At 42.9% G+C, this 21,957-nt stretch overlaps 1 protein-coding gene across 36 annotated transcripts in view; it reads left to right on the top strand.

Annotated features, from left to right (window-relative positions):
• Window positions 1-21,957, top strand: part of MICAL3 (microtubule associated monooxygenase, calponin and LIM domain containing 3) — a 190,388-nt gene that overhangs the window by 74,557 nt on the left and 93,874 nt on the right. For 27 of the 36 annotated variants that reach the window (XM_088676899.1, XM_035126938.3, XM_035126940.3 and 24 more), the window contains exons 4-17: window positions 943-1,059; window positions 1,321-1,422; window positions 2,410-2,565; window positions 4,047-4,147; window positions 5,386-5,643; window positions 6,926-7,041; window positions 9,361-9,487; window positions 10,381-10,474; window positions 10,875-11,022; window positions 14,062-14,258; window positions 15,014-15,126; window positions 15,457-15,519; window positions 16,330-16,503; window positions 17,990-18,082. In XM_088676899.1, the coding sequence (XP_088533025.1) occupies window positions 943-1,059; window positions 1,321-1,422; window positions 2,410-2,565; window positions 4,047-4,147; window positions 5,386-5,643; window positions 6,926-7,041; window positions 9,361-9,487; window positions 10,381-10,474; window positions 10,875-11,022; window positions 14,062-14,258; window positions 15,014-15,126; window positions 15,457-15,519; window positions 16,330-16,503; window positions 17,990-18,082 (1,859 nt within the window). The remainder of the gene's footprint in view (window positions 1-942; window positions 1,060-1,320; window positions 1,423-2,409; window positions 2,566-4,046; window positions 4,148-5,385; window positions 5,644-6,925; window positions 7,042-9,360; window positions 9,488-10,380; window positions 10,475-10,874; window positions 11,023-14,061; window positions 14,259-15,013; window positions 15,127-15,456; window positions 15,520-16,329; window positions 16,504-17,989; window positions 18,083-21,957) is intronic. The other 9 variants (XM_088676905.1, XM_088676903.1, XM_088676902.1 and 6 more) reach the window with 1 other exon arrangement.

Below are 21,957 nucleotides of genomic sequence, written 5' to 3'. Positions count from 1 at the left end.
AAATTATATATAACCTTAGGTGGGGCTGAGGAGGGTGGTGTGTGTGCCTGAGATGGCTGTGGTCAGGATAATGTTGGCATATAAAATTACTTGCCTGCCACAATAATATTTATTAGCTTTCTCATATTTAGGCTTGGGGTGGAGGAAGGAAGGGGGCTAGAGTTGAGGTTGGTGGGTATGGAAGCAACATGTCTCCCTGCCAGATAGTGAGTTCTCCTTCTGCAGCCCTTCAAATCCTTTCATGCACTTGTATTCTCAGAAATTCCACTGAGTTAATTCAGGCATACTTCCAAGAAAGTCGGCATAGGATTTTGGTCCCTGATTTTTTTCTTTTTCTTTTAACATATTGATATAGCAGCAACTAATGTACGTAGCTGTACACAGATAACACATGTAAGTTCATGAAGAGCAGCAGCCTGTCTTTGTTGACAGATAATAATCACAGGTCTCTAGCAAACAGGTGTGGGTAGTTACTTGCATGGCTGTATAAATTGCCACAAGGTGAGTTTTTTTCAGTTGCTCCCTGTGTGGGGAGAGGTACTATTGCCACACGAGAGAAGAAATGTTTTAATGAGTCTCCCTGGTAAAATAGAAGATCATACTGGATCGAGTACGTTCAGGAAAGAAGTTCACCATAGCAAAATACAGTAAAAAGTTCTTACCCTCTGATTTCCTATCCACTTTCTTTTGTACAGTCTCATTTGATCACAATCCAGATGCTTTAATCTTTAGAGTTTTGCTGCTGATAGTCATCCGGGAAGCATCTAGGGTTGCTTTCAGTCACTTCATTGACTATTGGATTATATTTTTAGGTTACAAAGCTCTTTTGAGGGGATTGGTGGTAACATTAGTGGCAGGCCTTGGTAATGTGTTAGTGCCAATCAGCAGGTTTCACGTTAAGCACCACTTGTCATTTTAATTGTCTCTCCCTCTGTCTTGCAGGTATTCGTCAGCTCCAGCTGATACTCTTGAAGGTCTCCTTAATCCTGGGTGTTGAGATCCATGTCAATGTGGAATTTCAGGGGCTGCTCTACCCTCCTGAGGACCAGGAGAATGAGAGTAAGTAGAGTTGGGATTAGCAGCAGGATCTGGAAGAGTAAAGAGGAAGGCATGTATTGTTCTGCTGGTGGCGACTGAGAGTTAGTTCCTGCATTGTCAAAGTGTCACAGGCTGCTTCAGTAATGCATATAATGGGGAAAACCCCAGGGGGAGGCAAGTTAAGGTGCAGTTAACTTTCCACACCAGTTTTGCTAGGCTCAGTGAAATGTTATCTGGTATTGTTGTGCTAAAATGTTATTAACATGCAGAATTTATTCATAGGAATAGGTTGGCGTGCACAAGTTCACCCGAAAACTCATCCTGTGTCGGAATACGAGTTTGATGTGATCATTGGCGGAGATGGAAGGAGGAACACATTGGAAGGTAGCTGCTACTGGTGTTTATAGCAGTGTGGAGTCAGCACCTCTAGTTTCTGCTCAGCTATGCACCCCCAACCACTGTCTTGCAAGTCTTCCAGGAGGACACATTATTAAAATAAATTATGTTGGATGTGGGGACCATGGTTGAGTGATGGAACATGCACTTTTTATGCAGAAGTAGAGCTGGTCCAAAACATTTTGCTGCCTGAGGCAGAACAGCTGATGCTGCCCCTCGCCAAGACAAGATGCATAATACCCAAGAGTAGTCAAGTTGCTTGGCCACCTGAGGCAAGAAATCCCACAAGCACGTCTAAAGATCCTACAATAATGACAAATTAAGCTACTAACAATTTGCTGCCCTTTCATGTCTCCCCAAAAGCATCATTTGCACCCAGTCAGAGATTGAGGGCAGACGGGGAGTGGAAATGTTCTCCTCCTCATGTGGGCAGATGACCCCCTTGCTTGTTCACGGTATTCCCACTGTACTAAGTTACTACCTGGTACATTGTCTGCAACTATAGTAGGGGAAAGTAACATAGGAAGCAACTTTGAGGACATACATTACATAGTTAGTCGGTGCTTTAGTTGAGATTCCTGCATTGCAGGGGGCTGGACTAGATGACCCTCAGGCATCCCTTCCAACTCTACATTTTTATGGTTCTATACCCAGAATGGACTGTGAAAGGCCCATATACAAGTTTTATTGCGCACTTAGTGAAATGAATGTATCTGCCCCTAATTATAAGTAATACGTTAGATATACTACTGTAGGTGCTGACTCTAGTGAATGAAACAATGCAGTCTTTGGGCAGCTGAGTAAAAGTCCAGGTCTCTTGTTTTTAATCCAGTTTTTTCTACTACTCCATGCGGCCGCTGCTTCTATTGCCAACACTTCCATTATCAAGACAGCCCTGAGCCTATTTAATTGGCACTTTAGTTGTCACAGTGAGACTTTTGAACCTTTTTTTTTTGTCCCTTATCTCTTCTGTAGGGTTTCGACGAAAAGAATTCCGTGGCAAGCTGGCAATTGCCATTACGGCAAACTTCATCAACCGCAATACAACAGCGGAAGCCAAAGTTGAAGAGATAAGTGGTGTGGCCTTTATATTCAACCAGAAATTCTTCCAGGATCTACGAGAAGCTACAGGTTTGTAGAAATAGTCCAAAGACGAAAAAGGGCATTTTCAATATGCATATTTGATCTCTTCAGTTTTCACATTTTCTTTGTACTACTTGGGGGATGGCTGCTCGCCAATCGTGGTTTCACAAGGAACACATGGGATTGTTTCAGTTGCCCACTTTATAGAGCAGATAGCGTGGTTTCTGGGTCTTGGCTTATGTTCTCTGCCTGTTAAAGGGTGAAACAACAGTGGATTCCTATGGTATGTTTTCACTATGCTTGATTCTCATGACAATCTAGTTTTGATTTTGATACACTCTATGTGGGGCCATCATGGTTAAGTAACTACAGCGGTGGTGTGCAGCTACTTGGGAGCTATGTCACCTGCATGTTTCCTAACTGTAGCATTGTAGCAACCCACTTGATGGAACACTTCAGATGTTCTCTCTCCCAGTGTGGAAACTTGCTCAAACTTATTTCTAAACTGAAAACTATGGAGAGACCTAGTCTGAATAGAGATATTGGATTCTTGTCTCATTACACATGCTGAAGCTATTTTTGGTCATTGCATACTATGCTTTGCTTTTTCCTGTAGGACTAATTGCAGTTGTTAACAGTCGTCAACAGGTTTACCATATCCATTGAGCCAATCACCCATCTCCTACTACCCTTCTGAGAAAAACCCCACCCCCCCACCCTCCCAATATATATAAGGGTTTGGTGACTTCTGTTTCAGTGTATCTAAAGAAGTGTGCATGCACACGAAAGCTTATACCCAGAACAAACTTAGTTGGTCTCTAAGGTGCGACTATTTTTAATTTTTTTAGTATGGAAACAGATATGGCAACTGCAGCCACCCCCACAGTGCTGTATGTACATTTAAAGTGGGTCTCTGCTTCATGTTGTCTTGTGGGACCCTTTTCACTGTTTGGTTCCGTGTTACTGATGCTTCCGAACAGGCCATTCATTCAGGACTACTTCTTCACTGAACAACTTGCAAGTTATGGGCTACATCTGTTGCAATGGGTTTTTTAGGGGGTACTCAAGGGCATGCAGTACCAGCACCGCTTTTGTTGTTGTTAATAAGTGTGGCACTTACTGTAACAATTTCATGGTGAGTCATTTCTAGGGGGAAAAAAGCCCTGTCTGTTTGGATCAAAAGCAGTATATGCCTTGGAAGTCTGCTTGGCAGAAGTTTGCATCTTGGGCCTTTAGAGTTTTGAAAATGAGGTGTTCAGGGGTCCATAAAACTAGATCTGTGTAGTTGACACCAGTTCCAGGAAGAAGCCCTTTTCTTTTTCTTATTGGGCACCTTGTTGTAGCATGGGGAGCATCTTGTAGTCTGGAGCTGGTTTTTCCCTATAGGTGTCTTCCTTAGACCACCTTACAAGGACATGTAAGGTGAGATCACCGGAAGGGCCCCTTGCAATACATTCTGCATTCTGTCACGTGCTCTTGTATTTACCCCTCCACTGCTTGATTCCGTGTCTGTTTTTCTTCCAACTTAGGCATTGATCTGGAGAACATTGTCTACTACAAAGACGACACCCACTACTTTGTTATGACTGCCAAAAAGCAGAGCTTACTGGAAAAAGGAGTGATATTGCACGTGAGTGTGCTGTTAAGTCTCTTTGAAACCTTTGTACACTGTGTGGGGTGTAGCACCATCATTCAAGCACTTTAAAGTTTGTTAACTATTCTGCTGACTTGCTGTTGGCTATCACATCAATCTTCTAGGACAGGATTTGACTCAGATTATTGATAGCGTCATTTTGAAGCAAAGAGGCCATTAGATTATTAAATGGAAAACTGGCAAATAACTCAGTGGTCCAAGTGCCCCCAGAAGCAGTCACCAAAATTCAAGAGCTAATTGCACCTTATATAAATATGACCTTGAGTAATCTTGAAAGACAAGCATAATTGGTATATTTAATTCTCAGTAGTGGCAGAGTTTGCTCTTGTGTTCTGACATATTTGTTTCACCACTGTGTAACTGAACTGACTCAGTAAATGAGCTGCTGGGAGCTGCTGTTTTGTGCATAAACATCTATCCAGGAAAAATACACCTATGCTATTTGATATATAAAGTGTGGCAGCAAAGGATTGTTTTTTAACCACCAGAATATGGATTGAGCAGTTGTCTTAGTACATATTGTTGTGTGAATAAGATGCTATGGAGCTGAAAATAAGTATTCCTTTCCATTATTTTACTATTTTTTTATCCTCATTTTCAGCTGACAGCTTCCCAGAGTGGCTAACAGCAATCAATAAGATGGTTCCAGTTCTCAGGCTTACAGTCTAAAGCACATAACACAAGATTGTGGGGGAAGGGGGGGATACAAACTTGGACACTACTACTTGTTGAGTTATGAAGCTCTTACAAGTGTTATTTTTGGCAGGGATGGGTAGAGCAGGTTCCCTTCTGCTCCTTGGTCAATGGAAGTGGCCAGGTTGATCTCCGCCTTGCCATGATGTTCTTCTTCCTAGGAGGCCAGGGGAGCATCTTCCCTGTGATCTTTATTTTCCTGGCTGATGGCAGAGGCCCAGGACATCTGCAATGGAAAAGTTCATCCATTTCACTGATGTACCAAAGTTCCCCTTGAATATTGGCACACTGCGCTGCAAACGTGTCCACCTGCACAATTCTTGAACAAAGTCTGATTGTTATGCTTGTTCTCTCCTGCTGAGGAAGTTAGAACAACTTAGAAGTGGTTCCTAGGGGGCTTGCTGTCTAGGCAGCTAGCTAGTGATGCCAGGCCTGGTTGGTTTCAGTGCTAGGGTTGCCTTATATGCCTTCAGAGCATTGCACAATCCCTGATCCTTTCTCTCTCTCTTTTGGTCTTGCAGGACTATGCAGATACAGAGCTCCTTCTTTCGCGGGAGAATGTGGATCAGGAAGCTTTGCTCAATTATGCCAGGGAAGCAGCTGACTTCTCAACCAATCAGCAACTGCCATCGCTGGACTTCGCTATCAACCACTATGGGCAGCCCGATGTGGCCATGTTTGACTTCACTTGCATGTATGCCTCAGAGAACGCAGCCATGGTTCGAGAAGTAAATGGCCATCAGTTGCTAGTGGCATTGGTTGGGGACAGTCTGTTAGAGGTTTGTTCTTTTACATGGGTTGTTTCTTGTTTCAAACGGCTTTGTTTTTATGTCCTTTCCCATCACAGATGCTCAGGGCGGTCAACAACATTTTGTATTATTAATGTAGTTGTTTCCGTGTTTGTTGAGGGGATTACTACTGAATGGAGCAGAAATAATAATCTGGAGGGAAAAAATAAATGGGTGGAGAAAAACAGAATTTGAAAACAATGGGTTATTTCAAACAGTGTTGCTTAGCTGATGCTCTGTATCTGCTTCAGAGAGTTTGGGAACCCTCCAAAGAAACTTTGGGATGCAGAGGCTGTAGGCAGGAGGGGAAATCACAGAAAGTTGCTCACCTCCTCTCCACTGACGGAGGGAGGCAGCACCACCAGCTGTGTGACACCACTGGAGAAAATCCAGTGGGTGGTAGTCAATTAAATCCTACTCAGAGCAGACCCTTTGAAATTAATGATGCTAACTTAGACATGTCCATTAACTTCAGTGGGTCTACTGTGTAGGACTAGTGTTGAATACCACCCAGTGATCTTGTAGGGCAGGGGACTGTGCATAAAGAAGAATTGCTTTCTTCTGTAAATGTGTGGAGGACTATCAAAAAGGCAACTTCCATCACTATCTAGTTCATTTGAATAGGGGTGGACTATTAATTGCTCTCTATCAACACACTGCTTTTTCTCCAGGATCCTCATCAATTAAACAAACATATACTGAATAAATTTTAAAAATAACTTGCATGATAAAAGGTGAGCCTTCTCACAGTTCAGAATGTTTTGATGCATGCCAGTGTTGCTTCTTCTGCAGCTCTCGTGCCTCTGGCTTCACATGGAAGTAGTGGAGTGTTGTTGTAGGGCTTACATATATATGCACATCCAGACATGGGTGTGACTTGCAGGAGTGTCCTAGTGACTTGAAAAATGCAGCATGCGAAAGAGACCAGATGAAAAACTGCTGGAAGTGCTCCCACCTCCCAATTGCTCTGCCATGACTTGAAAAGAAGCATGGTTTATAGAGCCTGTAATTGGGTAGCAAAAAACAATTAGCTGTCTGTAATTGACTTAAATGGCATATCTGGCTTTGGAGAACTACTGTAGCAGCTCAGGGGATAAGGGTGCATTGAAATCCCCCAGGCATCATATTAGATGTTGCTCCTACAGAGGCTTGGAGGGAGTGCGGGTCTTAAGGCAGCATTGCAATGTGTCAGCTTCTCCAGTTTTCTTAGGAAGTTTATTCTCTTCTTCTTCCTCCCCCTCCTCCCCCAATGCTTCTTTGTGGTTGCCTCAAGCCATTCTGGCCAATGGGAACTGGAATTGCCAGGGGCTTCCTTGCTGCCATGGATTCCGCCTGGATGGTACGAAGCTGGTCTCTGGGAACAAGTCCTTTGGAGGTTCTTGCAGAGAGGTAAAAAAAATTTCTGTGTGTACCCTCTGTGCGGAGGGTAGAGAACAAACGTGAATTCTCTCCAGATGAGAGAGTGGCCTGGTTCACATGTCACCTTAAACTGTAATTCCCTGCAGCTACTGTACTTCAAATGAAATAAGCCAGAGTGTGGCTTGTTGTGTATCCCAAACACAGGCTTGTTTTCCCCCAAACAGGCCACAAGCAGTAGTCAAGTTTAGTTCTTGGTATACGACTCATTGCTTGTTTGTAACAAGCAAACTCTGAGCCCTCATTCAGATGACATGGCAAGCTGGACTCTGGTTTGTTTCACCTGTGCAGCAGCAGCAGCAGCAGCAGCAGCAGCAGCAGCAGCAGCAGCAGCAGCAGCAGCAGCAGGAGTTCATAGAGGGGAAGCATTCAGGGAACTTTTGAGTATTGCAAACTAGCATGCTGCTTGTTCACATTAAACCACAGTTCGTTTTAAATGAGGGTTTAATGTGACGTGCAAACTGGGCCATAAAATGGAAGTGTCTGTGGCTCCTTAATATACCTGCAGAAAGCATGTGATTTTTATGCAAGCACGAACCAACCTTAATTCTGCACCTTTTTTTGTCCGATTGCATTTCAGTTTCCCCACTCTTTTTTGCTGTGCTTTTCTTTGTGTGTTTATCTGCTGAATTTGTGTAATTCCACCCAGACACATTAGGAAGTTTCTCTTTGTGTGCAGAATCAGATTTAATAGTAATGTGGAGCAGTTTTCTTACCATTGTCTTCCTGCAAGCAACACAGGGTTGTTTAAGTGAGATTACTTTATGTACACTTGCAATGGTTTTACAAGAGAGATTAGATGTGGAGAGAGAGAGAGAGAGAGAGAGAGAGAGAGAGAGAGAGAGAGAGAGAGAGAGAGAGAGAGAGAGGCCTGTCCAATTGGACTCTCATTGCAGTCCTGTACATGTCTGCTCAGAAATAAGCCCCAGTGAATACTGTGACACTTGCTCCGGGGTTAAGTGTATTTAGAATTTTCTTGGAGAACATAGGGATTTCATCCCACGTCTGATATTGGTGCTCTAATCACTAGTCCTCATTTCCTGAGTGAATAACACATGAGGAGCCATGAACAGGGACATTGTAAAAATTTATCCAAGCAACTTGCAGGAAGGATGTCCTTAATGATATGCAACCTTTTGCGTGGAGATAGTGGGAAGAACTAGGAAGCAGAACACTAATTCAAGTGTAATTAGTAAATATAAGATTGAGGTCCACACTCATCTTCTGCCAGCTTCTCCCACTCTTCTAAAGACAGATCAGTTGACAAATGAGCTCTTCTGGGCCTACCTACCTTAAAAGGCTTTGAAGCCAAGCAGCAATGTAATTAAGATGAAAATTGTTCTTCTGAGTTCAAAATTGTTCTTTTCTGAGTCACATTTCATTCCTTATCCCGTTGCATAAGAGCATTGTTAACCTCTGGTGTCATGCCCTGGCACAGGCAAAGGTTGTGGTAGAAGTTTACTTCATACATATGGGAGAGACAAGAGAAATTGTAAGAAATTAAACAGATGTTATCGTGCTAATCGCTAATTCCTTTATTCTCTGTCTAACCTTCTCATAAGCTGTCCCCCCTCACTGCTCACCCTCACTCTTAATTCCCTCAACTCACTCTCCTAACTGATTTTTCCAACTGCCTTTGAATGCTGCCATTACTCATCAGTCAGCTCCTCCTAGCATTCCAAAAATGCTCAGGCATTACACAGGCCCCAAATATTGCATGCAGGGTGAAGTTAATCAGGTAGTTGGGTTTTGCTTTGTTTTGTTTGTTACTGCATGGCAAGGTGCATCTTTTGAAGATTTCCACATACTTGTGGTCAGGCAACCACCGCTTAGGTGAATCAGAAACGCCGGCTGCTTTTGTACTATCCTACTTAAAACAAGGTAAATATTTCTTCTTCTTTTTTAATTGAATGGAAAAAGTGAGTCTTGAGTTTCTGGGCTCTGGCCAACTGTCTCAGAAGGGATTGCTTGAAACCTAAATATAATCAGTTAAATGACAGAGTACATTGAAATATTCACAGAAAGGACATTGCATTTACAAAGCAGTTAAAATGAACAGATTACCTCACTTTTAGCTTTTCACATGCGCATGGGACAGTTAGGTATTGTCTTAAGCAGCAACAAAGGATAACCGTTTGCCATAGATGGCAAAGACAAACAATTGTTAAGTGGGGTGAAATAATTTCACTCAGTGATGGCTGCTGGAAAAGGCGTTGACTGGGCAACGTCATATGTCCTTGAAGACACTCTTTTACGTCACCGGTACTAATGCCATTGTCTTCTTTCTCCTAGGGAGAGCATCTATAGATTATTGCCTCAAACCACCCCTGAGAATGTGAGCAAAAACTTTAGCCAGTACTGCATTGACCCTGTCACACGGTATCCAAACATCAATGTCAACTTCCTGCGACCAGCCCAGGTAATTGCTTTAATCCTGGGCTCTTCCAGTGTGCTTAAATGCACTTTGAGTCCCGTGTCTCCTTGATGTGGCTGTCTTTATCTCTTCTTGTCTGTTTACTGTACCTTGAGTCAGATGTAAGAGGAATTGTTGGGAAGAGCAGGCTGCTTATGGTTTGATCTGATCTGATCTGAAATATGCGGTGGTAGGGCATGGGACTCCGATCTCTCTGTGTAGAATTGCATCCCATTTTTTTAATTGCTAAGTTGAAAAGGAGATGGCTTTTAAGTCTTTGAGGATAGTGAACCAAGTAGATTTTTATCTGTATATCCATCTGTCTATCATTAATCAACAGGCAGGACGAGTGAAGCAGGCAGAAATCCATTGTCCAAAGTTACCCTAACTTTGTAACTTATTATTCATTTATTTTACATATTTATGTTTGTTTATTGCTTTTTTTGATTGCGGAGAAGAACAAAATTCAAAGTCAGTATAAAACAAAATCAATATAGAACATGAAAATAATGGCTACAAGACAGAAGCTTGCCATGAAATAGAAGTCATACAGACTTTGAATCCCATCAGGGATGTTGATTTCTTTCGTTTTCTCTCTCTTTTAAAGGATGTTGATTTCTGCATTTCGTTGGGTATGTTTTAAAATTAGGGTGGTGAAGCTGTGGCCCTTCAGACGTTTTTAGTCTGCATCACTCACCAGTCTTGTCTATTGATTTTCTGGTTGGGGCTGAAGTTGGAATCCAGCATTTGGAGGGTACTCATCCCTGCTGTCGTGAGAGTGTCTATTCTGCAGATACTTACACAGTTCACTCACACCTGTGTCATTCAATGAATGCTTAACTTTTTTCATTCTTCTTTGAAGCTTGAGATAATAATCAAATCTTTTTGAACTGGTACAGGTACGTCATTTGTATGACACAGGAGACTTGAAAGACATTCACCTGGAAATAGAGAATTTGGTGAACTCCAGGACACCAAAGTTGTCGCGGAATGGTAAGCTCCCATTCTTCCCCATTCCTTTTGTGGCACTTCCTTCTCTCCCCTCTTGTGAGTTTCAAAACCACAGTCTATGTCAGTGGCAATCAGAAGTCAGGTTTTCAGATGATGCATTTTAGAATGCCTGGATATTTTCTTAAAAGCCGCGTTCAATGTCCTTTAGTGACTTCAAAGTCCCTTTGACAACTCGCAGTCTTTGATAAACACAAGCTGTATTATTTAACTTTTGTGTACAGGCATGATAATGGAAAATGTTATTTGAAGCGGTGTGTGTGTGTGTGTGTGTCAGAAGGATATATTCCTTTTTACTTCATCAGTATGCTTTTTATCTATTTGTTCTGGACAACAGTGCTGAGCACCTGGAACAACAGTTGCATATGTGTGTGCTTGTATTTAGAGTCGGTGGCTCGCTCTAGCAAACTCCTGGGCTGGTGTCAGAGGCAGACAGATGGATATGCTGGTGTAAACGTAACCGATCTTACAATGTCTTGGAAGAGTGGCCTAGCGCTGTGTGCCATTATCCACCGATATCGCCCTGACCTCATGTAAGAAACTGAATGTTAAGTTGAAGAGGGCATCCTGATGATAGATGGTCTGAATAGTGTGGGGGTGGGGAGAGGAGTAAGAATTGCTGGATGAGGCCATTGACACATCTAGTCAGCATTCTCTTCTCATAATGGCCAGCCAGATGCACGGGGGAAGCCTGCAAGCAGGAAACGAGCACAAGATCACTCCCCTCCTGTAGTATTGAGAAGGAAACTGCTTCCAGGCATGGAGGCAAAGCAATAACCATCAGGGCCAAAATAAAAAAATTCCTTCAGTAGCACCTTAAAGACCAACTAAGTTTATATTTTGGTATGAGCTTTCGTGTGCATGCACACTTCTTCAGATACACTAGATCTAGTGTGGTATTGCGTCCATCAGGAGGGGTCCACGTGGAGTCCTTTTTTGTGTAACATCTTTTCGGTGGTGGTTGGTGGTCGATGTTCTGTTCATTAATGCGTTTGGAGGGTGATGGTTGTTCCCCAGTAAGTTGAGAGGTGTTGTGTTGTGGGGATGTAGTTTGTTCTACTTTGTCTTGTTCTTGTTTGTGATGAAAATACTCCTTCAGGCGTAAACGGCGGAAAAATGCTTCCAGGTCCCCGCAGAACTGAATCATGTGTGGGGATTTAGCAGGGCAGAATGATAGACCCCGTGAGAGGACGGATTCCTCAGCTGGGCTGAGTGTTTGCTGTGAAAGATTGACAATGTTGTTGATCTTGTTTTGATTAGTGGCTTGTAGGTTGGAAAGGTTGCAGAATCTAAACCATGCTGAAAGGAGAGCCATAGAAAATCTCAGGAACAACCCAGACATTATAATTAAAGAGGCAGACAAGGGTGGAGCTGTCGTCATCATGAACAAAACTGATTACATCCAAGAGGCTCACAGACAACTTTCCAATACTGCCTTTTACATGAAATTGGACTCAGACCCCACACAAGCATACAAAAAAGAACTGAACAAGATTGTCAAGGAGCTACCCCTACACATCCAAGAACAGATCCTCACAAACACACCAGCGGAACCTCGACCAGGAACTTTCTACCTTCTACCTAAAATACACAAACCAGGAAATCCAGGACGCCCCATCATCTCAGGTATTGGCACCATTACAGTGGGTGTTTCCGGCTATATGGACTCTGTTCTGAAACCATATGCTATCAGTGCTCCCAGCTACGTACGTGACACCACAGATTTTCTGAGGAAAATACAATCTTTGAACAATCTTCCTAACAATACTATACTAGCCACTATGGATGTGGAATCTCTATACACCAACATCCCACACAATGATGGTTTACAAGCCATAAGGAACACCATTTCAGATAAAACCACAGCGGACTTTGCTACCAAACTCTGCCACTTTGTCCTTACCCACAACCACTTCAAATTTGGTGATGACCTGTTCCTCCAGATCAGTGGCACAGCCATGGGCACCCGCATGGCCCCACAGTATGCCAACATCTTCATGGCAGATTTAGAACATCGTTTCCTAGACTCCTACCCACTCAAACCTCTCTTGTACCTACGATACATTGACGATATTTTTATTATCTGGACACATGGACAACAGACCCTGGAAACCTTCCACCAGACATTCAATGACTTTCACCCCATCATCAACCTAACAATGAACCAATCCATGCAAGAAATACATTTTTTTGGACACTACTATAAAAATACAGGATGGACGTATAGACACCACCTTATACAGAAAACCAACTGACCGACAAACATATCTACATGCTTCTAGCTACCATCCTAAACATACCAAACAATCCATCGTATACAGCCAGGCCCTACGTTACAACCGTATCTGTTCCAACTCTACAGACAGAGAATCTCACCTAAGAGATCTACAGCAAACCTTTTTAGAACTAAAATATCCACCTGATGAAGTTAAACAACAGATCAACAGAGCCAGACTGATACCTAGGGAGAACCTGCTGCAAGACAGACCCAAAAAAGAAAATAACAGAACACCACTAGTCATCACATACAGCTCCCAAGTTAAAACAGTACAACGCATCATCAGAGATCTACAGCCTCTCCTGGACAATGACAGCTCCCTTTCTCAAGCTCTGGGAGGAAGACCTTTCATTGCCTACAGACAGCCACCCAATCTTAAACAACTCCTCACCCACAATAATACAACCACCAGACTTAACATGGACACTGGTACCAGAGCCTGCAATAAACCCAGATGCCAACTTTGCTGCCACATACACCCGGACAACATCATTACTGGCCCCAACAACATCCAACATACCATCTCAGGACTATTTAATTGCTCATCTTCTAACATTGTGTATGCCATCAAATGCCAACGGTGCCCTTCAGCTCTCTATATTGGACAAACAGGCCAAACCCTACGCCAAAGGATAAATGGACATAAATCTGACATCAGGAACCATAAGACTGAAAAACCAGTAGGAGAACACTTCAATCTCCCAGGACATTCTATACAAGATCTCAAAGCAGCTGTTTTATTACAGAGAAATTTCAGGAACAGACTGGAAAGAGAAGTTGCTGAATTGGAAATCATTACCAAGCTTAAAACCATGGAAGCACCTGGGATGAATAGAGACATCGGATTCTTATCTCATTATGCATGATCAAGCTCTCTTTAGCACCTCAGCCCAGGACTAATTGCAGCCATCAGCAGCCATTAACAGCCATCTCCAGGTTTACCACTCCCATCAGCCCACCACCCATTCCCACCCCCCCCCACCACCCTCTGTATATATATATAGGGTCTGACACTTCTGTTTCTAGTGTATCTGAAGAAGTGTGCATGCACACGAAAGCTCATACCAAAATATAAACTTAGTTGGTCTTTAAGGTGCTACTGAAGGAATTTTTTTATTTTGCTTCGACTCAGACCATCAGGGCCAGTAGCTGTCAATAGCCTTGTCCTCCATAGAAATGAGAGGGGATAATGAGATAAGATCTGGTGGCTGCTAGTGGGAGGATTTTGTAGTTTCCTAATGATTAGTGGGTATAGAGAAATTAACCTTTAGGTAACACATTTTCTTCCCTCCAGAGACTTTGACTCTCTAGATGAACACAATGTAGAGAAGAATAACCAGCTGGCATTCGACGTTGCTGAGAAGGAGTTTGGGATCTCTCCCATCATGACTGGCAAAGATATGGCATCAGTTGGTGAACCAGACAAGCTGTCCATGGTCATGTATCTCACTCAGTTCTATGAAATGTTCAAGGACTCCCTTCCTTCTGGTGGTAAGAAAGCTAGGATATATCTGCTAGAAATAGTTCTTGAATGCTATATGCCAAGCTGGAGATGTTTTCTTTCTTTCAGGGGCCATTGACTCATTGGTGGGGGGTTGGCAATCTTACAACTACACACAGTTACTAATTTATTGATTCATTGCATGTTTTTAATTGTATTACAAATGCCACAAATATTTAAAAATGTAATGCCTAGGAAGGCATTTGGGGTGTTTGCTGCTTCCTGAAGCTCCGGCTTCACAGGTTAGGATCCATCAGCAATGTTGTAATCTATCCCTGAAGTGGAGATGAAGACACATAACTTCTCCACCTATTGGGAATATTTCTGATGGAACAGAGAAAGCAGACAGGGAAAGGTTGTATGCATCTCCTAAAAAGAGTTCTGAACAACTTTAAACAAGAATATCTTAAATGGTCAGTCCTTTTCTAGAATGGAAAATAGAATATTGATTTGGGTGTTTTGCGGCATAAAGTGTAGGCCAGGCATCCCCAAACTTCGGCCCTCCAGATGTTTTGAACTACAATTCCCATCATCCCTGACCACTGGTCCTCTTAGCTAGGGATCATGGGAGTTGTAGGCCAAAACATTTGGAGGGCCGCAGTTTGGGGATGTCTGGTGTAGGCAAAGGAAATGTGAAAGGGCAGAGAGAAAAAGAAGGATATATGAGAAGAAATGGAACTCTCTTTAGGGTGTTTAGTCTCAGATTTTGCTATGTCTCAACTAATTGTATTTGTTATGCTCACAGATAACCTGGAACTGAATGCAGAAGAAAAAGCTGCATTGATTGCTTCCGCTAAATCTCCAATCTCCTTCTTCAGCAAATTGGGGCAGAGCATCTCTCGGAAACGGACACCAAAGGTAGCCACAGTTGCTTTGGGAATAAATTCGTAGAAAGAGTGCTTATGTTTATGCCCAGTTCAGGGACACCCTCATCCACCTTGAGATGCTTTGTTGATGGTGTCATCTAACTTGGAAACATGGGGACCTTCCCCAAATCACTTGTAATTCAGGTTACACAGAGCTAATGCATACCCCTAGGATATGCCATCAGCTATTCAGGCACCTGCTTATTTTAGATGGGAAGGTTAGGTATGAGTTTTACTTAAAATGCAAAGTAGATTTATTATAGGCATTATTATAGGCTGAGAAAATATAGGCTCAATGGTTTTTTCCCCTTTCTGTGCCCAGGATAAAAAGGAGAAAGACCTTGATGGTGCAGGAAAGAGGAGGAAGACAAGCCAGTCAGAAGATGTAAGTAAGAGAGTAATCTGTTTGGTTTTGTTTTCCGTTTTGCCTTCCTCTTCACAGGCGGTGAACTGTTCAATTTTCTGTGTGCAGAGAGGAGATTCAGTCACGTGACCCCACCTCCTACTTCAGCTCAGAAACATGCCCCCCCAAGGTGTTTGTAAAACCAAATCATCCACCCAAACTATCAGAGTGGTGTAATTGTTTTGGATACAAAAAGCCCGGTTATGGTCATTGTTTTGCTTACTGCAAGATGTTTCCAGCTAAACCTGAGCAGTGTTGCTTTGATATGTTTGGAGGTGAGCTTTCAGGAGTATATGAAGATATGTAGTGCATCCTGATAGAGAGACGTACAGTACGTTAACATTTGTGATCTTGAGGAATGGGATTTTCCTCTTTGAATTCCTCTTAATACTATGGCATGCGGGGAAGGGAGTCAATTAGCTCAGATGGGCAAGTTCAGGTTAGCTTTACTGAACTTTTGGAACTCTTGGGACCTCAGGCAAATGTCTTTCCCATCACCTGCTCTCTGATCCTTTCAGCTCGAAGATGGAGATGGAACCTGGGGACCTCCTGCATGCAAAGATTGTGCTGTATCACTGAGCTATGGCCCCTTCCTTCTGTTTATCTTAATTCCATTGCACGTTCTCATAGCAGGAGCAATTTAGCAAGTAGATGGGCATATAGTGAGCAGGGTAAGCTGGCAAGAAGGAAGATGTGTTTTGAAAATTAGGAGTGATGCACAAAATTGGAGATATGTGGAAAGTGGCTCTGGAAAGGGAATCCATCAGTGTATAATGCATTTCGATTTGGCAGGAGGACTCTTCCCGAAGCTACCGAGAAGAGAGGCCCACTCTGGTGAGCGCCCTGACAGAGAGGAGAATTGATGCCGCCATTGGGAATCAGAATAAAGTGAAGTCCATGGCAACACAGCTGCTGGCCAAATTTGAGGAGAATGCACCTGCACAGTCCACAGGCATCCGGAGACAGGTAGGAAGAGGCTTTTCAGCTTGAATGTCATTTGCACCTCAGCTAATGGCTTAGCTAGCAGGATGTTTTGGGGGTTTTTTTCTGGCAGGGAAAATCTGGAGGCTTCTTGGCTTTGACCAGGGTACCTCCTTGTTCCCAAATAAGTCATAAGTGCCTCCTATAGGTGAAACATCTTAAGGATAGAGGGGAAACTCCATCCTTGGTAACTACTGTTCTTGCACTTACGGGTTTTGTACTATTTTGATAGAGGGCAGTTTTTCCAACGCAAATTGCTGCTTGCATGTTGCTCCCTCTTTGCCCCGAGGATTAGAATGGTTCTTCAGTCCTGGAAGTTTAATCAGGCTTTCAATTCATGCAAATTTCTGCTTGACGATACTGTTGGCTTCTGCCACCCCCATTGGTTCATATGGCATGTTTTATGCCCCATCCTGGGAGATGCAGCTACATGAGTTGTGTGTGTCAAGTGAGTCATCTATGAGCTAATCTTTGGTGCGTTGCCATCAGTTGAACATATGAGAGAAGGCTCCCCATAGTTTGCCCTGTGGGCACTCCATACATAACCAGATTTCATGTTTGGGAAAGCAGATCCTCATAGCTGGAGTGCTGCACTCATCACCTTGGCACCTGTTTAATTTTAACCTGCTTGAGCATGGTTGGAAAAGTTAAATAATAAAATAAATTTGCGAGCATAGAAAAATCCGTTTTATAATATACTGCAAGCGGAATCATGTTTTCACTTGCAATTCTGTCATAGGAATGTCTTCAGGGCAAGGGAGTACACATGGACTAAAACAAATTTATATGACTGAGGCAAGCATGCTGTCCTGCACATCCCAAGGGAAGATCCAAAATGCCAAACAGGCCATAGGAAAGCTTTTTTTCTATCCCTTGAATATGGCGTTTTCTGAGTGTGAAAGTAAAAGAAAGCGAAGAGGCTTTCAAAAAGAATGTTTTAGCCCTCTAGCAAAGTGCCTGTTCTTTTACCCCTCGTTAAATTGTGTAGAAAAACCCATAAAAGCCTAGCAGTAGAGAATCCTCCTGAAGCCAATAAGCTTGGTTAAGATGCAAGATTTTGGAGCCTTATCTATCACGGTTTGAGAACGAATGTGCAGCTGCTTCACTCTCAATTCTTGAGAGAATTCCAGGAATTTTTGGTTCTCTAATAGTTTAAACCCCTTTCAGCTGCAACCTAACATTATTAAAATAAACCATTCCAAAATAAATAAAATGCGGCACTCTACATCTTAAGTTCGCATCTTCCTTTTTTTCCTTTACTTTTCTCCATTTTCATACGATTTTATTTGCCAACTAATTTTTCCTTACTCCGTTGTTTTTTTCTTCTTCTCCTAAATGTCTGTCTGCTGACCACCCTGTCCCAACATTTACCTCATCCCTTTGTGGGTTTCTTTGTGAGTTTGGTTTTGCGTTTGGTGTTAATGCCCTCTGTGGCCTCCATCCTGCTTATTCTATGACCTGCATGCAACAGTCTGCCCAGCCTTATCAAGACCGTGCTCTCACCCAGCCAGCCTACCGACAGCGAGAGCAGGGCCGCTTTGCCCCCATGCCTCAGTGGAAACAGGTAAAACGAAACCGAATGAATGACTGTGATGCTCAATCCATCTAAGTTACCACCCCATTGGCTGCTGCTTTTCCATACCAAATTTCCAGGTTATTCCTGTGGACTGGCACTGTTTTAAAATGGAAAGCCTGCATGTAATTTGACAGTAGGTGTGGCTCACATTAAAGGGCTATGTCATCTTTTCACTTTCTCCCTGTTCCTGACCATTGGTGAATATTTGAGCAGAAGTTGTGCTCGCTTGTCCAGTTAGGGGCTCACTCTTGTGAATGAGCCTCAGGAAACTCAGTCTATGTTTGCTTAACTATTAACTTGTGTAATCCAGATTTAATTTCTGGAGGGTTCAAGAGCGGGTTGGGTAAGCAGTTAATGTGTCTTGAAAACATGTTCTGGTATCCATGAGGATCACTCAAAGGGGAGATCCTAAACATTGGAAAATAGATTGGGAGGATCAGCCCTTTGTCTGAAGTAAGAGATAAAGAAGAGAGATGTTCCTTGTTCTTATACTGTGCCTCCTCTGCTTGTGATTTCTCAGTGGCTCATATTAGCAGGTTGAGGTCATTGTGTACTGATCACATTTCTTACTGCCTATGATAGAATCCTGAGCTATACATTTTCATTGAAACTGGTAAGGCTTTTATCATTCTTGTCATGGTCTTTGATCTTCATCTTCAGAGGCATTGCTTTCTTTGAAATACCTATTCCACTTGTAACAGACAAGATATTGACAGCTGTTTTCGTGTTTAATTTTTAAAAGCTCCAATATTCTCCATCACTCTCAACTGAGGGATTTTATTTTACTTTTTAAATTGGAATTGAATGGTAGCGTCAGTTAAAAAAAAACAACCACCAATCCAACCCAAGTTTGCCTGATTGGAATAGATAATTTAGGAACCAGATTTTATCACCTTCTGCTCTGGCTTGTGGTTGCTATACTAGCATTATTTAAAACATATTTTGTATATAGATTCTTCGTAATGTAATGATGGCAGGGCTTTCTCATCCCATGATGCATTAGCATGAGCAGATAGAAATCATTTCAGAAAATAAATGCAGGACTAATTTGTGTGTCAATACACTTTTTGTAAATACTGTTTCTATATTCAAGAGATTTGAAAAAGGGATAAGAGTGACAGTGATACAGCTTCTGATATTTTTTCCTCCCTTAAAATGTGCTTAACACATAGATGGAAGCGGGGGTAGAAATGAATTAAGGTTCCCAGCATGCAACGCAGCTGATCAAGTGCATTAGACCTCAGTAAGCTCATGTTGCTGACAATTTTCTTTTCATCCATCATCTGCTATTCATCCCACTCCATTCCATGGAGAGTCCACAAATATGCTTTTACTTTGGGCAGCCACCATTGGGCCAGAAGGCAAGGGCGTAGGCAGGAGGGGGCACTTGCCCCCCCTAGAAGCAGGGCCGCTGGCCAGCCTGCCCTGCTGCCCGGTGCCGTCTCCCTTCTCCCTGGCTGGCTGTGGGGCGGGTGGAGGGAAAGCCCCAGAACCGCGCAAAGCGTTTGGCTGGCTTTCCCTCCGCCCGCCCCACAGCCAGCTGGCTAGAGGACGTCTCCCTTCTCGCTGGCTGTGGGGCGGGTGGAGGGAAAGCCAGCCAAACGCTTTGCGCGGCTCTGGGGCTTTCCCTCCACCCGCCCCGGCGATCGCAGAGGGGGAGGAGGGGGTCGGAACAGCCCAATTTCGGGCTGATCCTGGCGCCCCCTCGCCTCTGAACAACCATGGCTTTCCTTGCCCCACTGTGGCCCCTCCCCTCCCGTGCCTTGGCCCAGCCCCTTGCCCCCCCCTAAATTTGATCCTGGCTACGCCCCTTTTCTGGCCAAAGTTGTGCATGCCTTTTGAAGGCAATGGAGGTGAGGGCACTTCATTCATCCAAGCAGTTAGATCCTTTGAATGTAGCAGAAATTCAGCTCAAGCTGTCCAATAACTAGGAATCATGAGCTGGGTTCAGTACCATGTACCATGGAAATGATTTGCTGGAAAAGAGATTTTTCAAAAGGGCAGGATGACTTTCTGTTTAGCATATCATTAAAATCTAAGACTCTTGCAACAGTCCCATGCATGTTTAATTGGTTGTATTGCCCTGAATTGTTCTTGCTGTCAAGTAGGTACACCTAAGATCACAAACCTAGATCCACATAACCTGTACACATGTGACTTGCTACTTTCTGTTTGTCTAGACTGGTATTTTCCAGATTTGTCTTTTTGGCCTAAATTCATAGCCATAGGCCTAGATTCAAATTTTCATAGCTTCCCTGGGATGTTGTTAAATGCATAAATCCCATGGTTATTACTATTAGATTTGATGAGAGAATGCTGTTGGCCTTGCCAGAGATTTTAGGGTGTAGGCAAACCTGCTTTGGCTGGACATATTCTTGAGGCATTTCACTCTTGCCTGATTTTCAAGTACAGTTAACAGAATAATTTTGGTATTTTCTGTTAACAATCTTCAGGCTTTTTTTGAAGGCAGATAGACAGGTTTTTCCAAACTTCAGTTTAGACACTTCAATATGGTGAATCAAATCCAACAATTCAGATGGAAAGCACCTTTCTCTCTTTCCTAGGAGGTTCCAGCATGTCAGATGTAGCATCCTGTGTTTTCTTTCTTGAGAAGACCTTGCAGAACTGGTATTTAAGAATACTAGGAGACACTTGAATGAAAAAGTGGCCCGGGTTGTAGGGAAAGATGTGGCCAGCAAACCCTGTTCTCTCTTACTTTCCACCTGACCCTGATTTTTGCACCTGATGAACTGGCCCCTCAGTTTGCTACTGTTTATACAGGTAACCAACTTGATCCATGAGCCCTGTTTACCCCCATTAGAAATGCAGTCATGTGTTCACCGCCTCTGTACTAGTTCTTGTTGCCTTATTTTTCTTTTAGCGCCACAGAGAAAGTATACAGTACAATGAGAAGTACCTGCACAATGCAAGTCATGGGTATGTGAATTAAGGAAGGGACTCTTAAAATAAGTCAATGTGTTTTTTGTTTATACTGCTCCACCAACGCTTAGGTCAACTCATCCACCTTTTTTTTGCAAGAAAATATCCATGATCATGCTATGAGTTGTTAAGCTCTTAAAGAAAGTTGTTAAGCTCTTAAAGAAATGGGAATGAATTACCTGCAGGAGTTATGTGCATGATTATAAAATATCCTTGCCTCTGATGGTTACTCTTTGAGGATTTATTGATTGGTCTCTTATTAAAAAGAGCTGAATCTGCTGTGCTGCTAGGGGAGGTGGAAACCCAATCTATTACGTGTCATAGGATTTTTTGGTAATTCCAATGAACTTCATCTCATTCTCTTAACTTCATCATTCATTTGCATACTTACATCACTTGAGAGGAGTGTGTGTATATATATAAAACAAAGGAAGCCTGTGTGGGGTCAGAGGGTGGTAATATCAAGGTGTTGTTGTCAAGGGTTCTTCTTGGAAGGATATATGGATATGCAGTAAACATGCTCTTTTTGGTAATGATAACGCCCAAAGATGCATTTGAGTTGAAGTGACCAGAGCCAGCCATTAAGATGGAATAGAACTATGCCAGCCAACTTGTTTCTGTCAAGTGGAATCTTCCTCCATTTTACCCTTATTAATGTGAGCATCATTTACTACTGGCCTTTTCTGAACTCAGAAATGCATCCTACTTGAAGATGGAAAACAATGTTCTAATTATAGGAAGGCCAGCAAGGGCTCCAGCCTGCTTTACGTTTGTGTGACTGCCACCTTAACGAAAACGCAACAAACATTGTTCTCTTAGATAATTTTTTTTAGAAGGCTGTATGAGTAGGACATGATCTGGCTAAACCTGGTGGGAGACAGTCAATGAGGTCCTGGATTTTATTAAAGGTCCCCATTAGCTTT

Source organism: Zootoca vivipara, chromosome 9, assembly GCF_965207765.1.
Source record: "Zootoca vivipara chromosome 9, rZooViv2.hap1.1, whole genome shotgun sequence".
NCBI classification, from domain to species: Eukaryota; Metazoa; Chordata; class Lepidosauria; order Squamata; family Lacertidae; genus Zootoca; species Zootoca vivipara.
Note: the sequence above shows the minus strand (reverse complement) of the source record. Positions and strands in the feature narration are given on the sequence as shown.